We start from the raw sequence: 5,219 nt of genomic DNA, 5'->3' as shown, positions 1-5,219 counted from the left end.
ATGGCACCAGGACTGTGAGAACGCGGACAAAGGAGTGATTTATCCCGCAAGGAAATCTTCAGGGGAGGCACAGGTGAGCCAGGCCCTGAAAGCAAGTTGCCAAGGGAGGAGAGAGCTGTCTGAGATATGGGGGAGAGGGGTGGCGGTGGGGGGGGGAATGAAGAGTAGCTGAGAAGCTCATTTCAAGGGCCACGGATCGAGCGCTTTGATGGAGCTTGAGGAATTAAGATTGCAGAGGCAAGCAAGGACCTGAGAGAGGCTGAGTCTTCACCCTGAAGGCACTGAGCAGTCTTTGTGGGCTTGTAAGCAGCAGCCACGTGGTTAGAATGTCCCCCTGCCACGTGCTCTGCCCACTCTGGTCCCCTGGATTCCACCCCTCCGGGCACATGGTCGTGTGTGTCCATTTCACCCCAGGGCATCATCTGATACCTAAACTCAGACCTCACAATAGGCCCCAAGTAGGCCAGTTATGATGCAGGAAGAGTTCGTAACTATCTCTTGGGTTCCCGCTAAAATGTCCTAGAAAGAAACTCCAGGCATTAACACCTCCCGTCCTCGCGTATTGCCAGAGTATGATCAGGGAATGGGAGAATGGCTTCCAGAAGACTGGGAAACAGAGGCCCCAAGAAAGGAAGGCTGCAGAGGGCAGGTGGAGGATGAGTGGGGCGCCAGTCAGAATGTCTAACACAAGCGATTCCTTCTGGGATAAAGCCCCCCTGTGCTGTCAGCAGGGTCTGAGTTCTACTTCACCGTTGGGGTGAGTGGAGCCTGGGCTTCGGGTCCTGTCCTTCCCACCCCTCCCAGAACGAGCCAAGGGGAGGACCCCACCCCGGTCACCCTGGCCCTCGCCTAAGGCAGGGCCGCCCTTTGTGACGCTTCCCACCCCAAAACTAAAAGTTGGGACACCCTTCCTGGGTTTCTCCTACACCTGACTCTTTGCCTTTCAGGATATGGACCAAATCCTACAAATCAGATCCACGCATCGCCCTCGGAAAATACTCCCCCTTGGAAAAAGAGATCCTAGTAAGTGTCCTGAAGCTGATTCGCAGGGAGGCCCCGCTGGAGCCAGGCAGCCAGGCTGGGAGGGGTGGAGCCAGAGGTTCAAAACCCACCAGCAACGGACATACAAGGTTCCCAGCGGCCTCGAGTCCGCTCGAGGCTTCCCACACTTGCACTGCAAATACTATCTTGTTTCAAAGTTCTGATTAGGAATAGCACTGTGAGGGCTGCTGGCTTGTAGGTAAGGAGAGTCAGGATTTGAACTCCGGCCTGTCCGAGCCCGAAGCCCCCACCGCAGAGGGGCCCAGACACTCAGCGGCAGGTGGGGACAGGGGCCACCAGGCGATTCTTTCTGGGGGCACCCCCTGCTGCTGCCCCGTTGAGATTTTTGATCGTCCCCTTCACGTTGTCAGCGGCTGGGTGGCGTCCACACCACGGCGGCAAGGAGATTTCTGACCCGCAAGCAAGAGGAGGAGTGGCAAATGCTCAAGGAGCTCCAGTCGCTGTCTCCGGACTACAAACGGGCGCTGGAGCTCGGAACACAGCATCCCCGTCCCTGTGCCGCCTGCAGGCCCCTGGAAAAACTATGGACGGCCAAGGTGATCGTGCCCCCAGAGGAGTTCAGAATGCCCCAGCGCGAGAAGCTCACTGTCGTCAGGCACGTAGAGCGGATGCAGCTTGCTCGAGCCCTACGGAATAAGCAGCTGCTGCCCTACATCGAGAGGCTCAGGGGCTCTTCGTTTCTGTCGGGAGGGGGCCTGGGCCCAACGGCAAAAGACAAGACCAGGGAAGACGAGGACAGCGAGGTCGTGGCTTTCTACGACTCTGCCAAGCAAGAGGAGAGAGGCGAGGCAGAGAACAAAGCCACAAGCAGACGAGAAATAAAAATGAACGTCATCTTCAAGTCAGAAGAACCGAAACAATGTGTCACATGCCATCCAAATGATCAGAAACCGTTCTTCCCCACCAAGAAAGCGGAACGGTCCATCACTGGCCTAACCAACCGAAATCTTTTCCGCTTAGCTGAGTTCCCTGGTGACCTAATGCTGATGAGTCAGGATTTTATTTCCCGGGGGGTCCACCCCGCTGATATGACAAAGGCCAGCCTCCTGGGGGAAGACAGCGTCTGGAAAGGGTACGTGCACAAAGCTCTTTAGTATTAAAGTCTTACTTATTGCCATGGTAACCAAAGACCCTGGTCCTTTTCACTCCTGCAGCTCTGCCCCCGGGGTCCTGGGGTCTCCAGACTTCTCTGGGTAACACCTAACAGCAGAGGCTTCCTGGTTTCAGGCATCTCTTCGCTCTTGGCTCTCAGCTGGCACCGTCATCCCACAGCCCAGGCCTTTCCAGCATGCAGGCCCCTCTGCTTTGCCTTATTTCCAGGGGTCCTATGTCAGTTGCCCACTCCTGTGAAACGAATCACCCTCAAATCCAGTGGCTTAAAACTGCAATCGTTAATTTAGCTTGAAATCCTGTGGGTCAGCAATTTAGGCTGGGCTCAGTTGGGTTCCTCATGTGTCCACAGTCAACCACGGGTCAGTTAGGTGACTCTCCTGAGGGTTGACAGCTATCAGCTGGGTCAGTGGAAGTGACTGGGCCACATGCTTCCTTGCCGCAGCAGGCTGGCCCAGGCCCGTTCACAGGGCCACTGCAGGATCCAAGAGAGTAAGTGGATGTTTGCAAAGCCCCTGAAAGCCAAGACTCAGAACTGGCACACCATCCCTTTGTCACATTCTGTTGGCCACAGCAAGATACGAGGGTGGGCAAGTGGACTTCATCTCTGGATAGGAAGAGGAGGAGGGTCATACTGCAAAGGGCACGAACACAGGGAAGCAGGTACGGCCGGGACCATGACTGCAATCACTCCACCACTGAGTCCCTGGAGCTGGGACCAACCTATAGCCCAGATGGGGAAAAGAATGTTACTCAAGGAGAAGGTTGCCCAGCCAGAAAGTCTAGAGGTCAGTTCCATGCTTCCCACTTCTTACTTAGGGAAGCAGCTCCTACCTATGAAGGTAAAGCCCACCTGCTCCTGGCCGCCCTGCTCTTGAATCTAGCCAAGGGACTTCCACCTTCCTTCTCAAGCCAAGTGCAGGCACAGGGCATGCACGGATGCCGTGTGCACAGTCCTCTGGGCATGTCTGCAGGTGGGTCCAGGGTCCCTGAGGTCAGCTCTTGCTGCTCCCATTAAGGCCCTGCCTGTGCCCCCGAGGTGGCAGATCCAGGAGGCAGCACCCGGGGCAGCACGTTTGGCACCTGAGAAACAGGACGCACTCATTTCATATCTGCATCTGAAGCACAGAAAGGGCTTTCAGTGAATTACACTCTGTCCTCAGCAATCTGCGCACAGTTGGAAAGATGCCGAACCTGCACCCATGGCCCGCAGCTTCCTGGGACAAGGCCAGATTTCTCTCTGGCTCCCTCTTCTGGGGTTGGGCATGGGGTTCTCACGTCAGCTCCTTCAGAACCCCTGCTGCCCGCTCCGCAGAGGCTGAGCCATGGGCAGGAAGGGGGTTTCTCTCTCTCCCAGCTTCCAGGATAACTCTGTTGGTCACAGGGGCCAACTTAACCTACTTCACTTGAGCATTGTGTAGGTAGATGCTGTGGCTCACGATTCAGGGTGTCGAAATCACGTGAGCAAGGTGCACACACCAGCTGTGTCTTTTCACGATGTCAGCTTTATTCAGTCATAAAGCAAGGTTGTTAACATTCCAACCTCAATGACGTTCCGCGAGGCATTTAACTTGGCTTCATACACGTCGCACGAGACAAAACAAGTCATACATCAGGCCATAAACAACGAGGGAGGAAGGTAACGTGTCCGTGAGCACGCCGTTGGTCTGTGGACTCAGTCTGGTCCTGGCCAGCCCTTGGCATTCTCTGCTTTTTATGTTCAAGCAGTGGAAGATCCCAGTGTTCAGACAGCAGTCGGGCAGAAACCTCGGGGGCAGTTGCCCTTCTTATGCGGTCAGACGTGGAGTCGAGGTCTGGGGAGTCTGACAGTTTCCTGCCAAAGTCCTCCCCTTTTAAAATTAATTATTAGTTAATAATAATAATTCATTATGTTCATTCATTTTGAGAGAGAGCATGCACGAGCAAGTGAGGGGCAGATAGAGAAGGAGAGAGAGAGAGAATCCCAAGCAGGCTCTGCATTGTCAGCACGGAGCCCAGAGCGGGGCTCAGAGCCACGATCCCTAAGATCATGACCTGAGCCGGAATCAAGAGTCGGATGCTTACCTGACTGAGCCACCCAGGTGTCCCTAAAAGCCCTGCCTTTGAAAAGCTTAATCCTTCAGAAACGTCTTCTGGTTCTACTGATTATTAGTTCCGGGTTCTTTCAGGCTCTCTTGGCCTTGCTGATTATCAGTTCTCGTACCTCGAGTACACTCTGGTTTTAGCGATACCTATTCTCAGTTACTGCTCTTTGGCTCTTTACATCACTGCTTGACATGAGTGACTCCATCTTGCTCTCTACACTATTCCTTGTCTCAGCCTAAACATCACCTCCACAGAGACAAAGGTCACCAAGTGCTTCATATATCTCGGCTTCATCGACAAGATGAAACAAGTCGTCCGCCCTAAGCTTCCCCACCCCAACACCCGCTGGTGAGGAGGAAGTAGAAAAAGATAGTTATAACGATCTTTCAGCACAGTGTCCCCCCAAAGCAGAATATCTGATGAACTAAGCCGATTTCCTTGTTCCTTGACAGGGAAGTCTTTTTGACCTTGAACTAACTTGGACTTTTCTAGAGGGCTCCTGGAAAAACTCCAAAGCATTTGTTCTCTCTCCTTATAAAAGAAAGACATGTTTCTTTTTAACATGTCTATCGGACATGTTAAATTACATGGAAACATTGTCTGATAAGAAGTGATGTCTGACCCCTTTAGGTTATATTGGGATGGGTACAAACTGTTAATATAAGTTTTCTAGAAACTGTATGACATCCCTTGAAATCTATCCTGGCATAATGTTATCAGTCATTAATTCTAGTTGTTAACTTAAAATGTTGTGTGTCACAGAAATAATGAAATCTCCTTGTCTGTTGCATTGCGATGAACTCTCATCGGATCTTTAACCATGGCCATTTTTGAGGCTTTTGTGTTTTACAGAACATTATTCTTTTACTCTGGTGCTTTTGCAAAAAAGCTCCATTGTCCAAAAGATTCGTGGAAGGAACATGACAAGGGGAGGTTTCTGATAACTTTAAGATCATACCACT

At 52.4% G+C, this 5,219-nt stretch overlaps 1 protein-coding gene across 1 annotated transcript; it reads left to right on the top strand.

The window, feature by feature from the left end:
• The first annotated feature begins 484 nt into the window (after positions 1-484).
• On the top strand, positions 485-2,185 carry CD2H10orf120 (chromosome D2 C10orf120 homolog). The gene is made up of 3 exons (XM_043597775.1): positions 485-757; positions 948-1,023; positions 1,413-2,185. The coding sequence occupies exons 1-3, from the start codon at positions 573-575 to the stop codon at positions 2,154-2,156; spliced, it is 1,005 nt and encodes a 334-aa protein (XP_043453710.1). The 5' UTR covers positions 485-572; the 3' UTR covers positions 2,157-2,185.
• Positions 2,186-5,219: the final 3,034 nt, after the last annotated feature.

This window comes from Prionailurus bengalensis, chromosome D2, assembly GCF_016509475.1.
Source record: "Prionailurus bengalensis isolate Pbe53 chromosome D2, Fcat_Pben_1.1_paternal_pri, whole genome shotgun sequence".
Taxonomy (NCBI): domain Eukaryota; kingdom Metazoa; phylum Chordata; class Mammalia; order Carnivora; family Felidae; genus Prionailurus; species Prionailurus bengalensis.
This window is presented reverse-complemented; position numbering and strand designations above follow the sequence as displayed.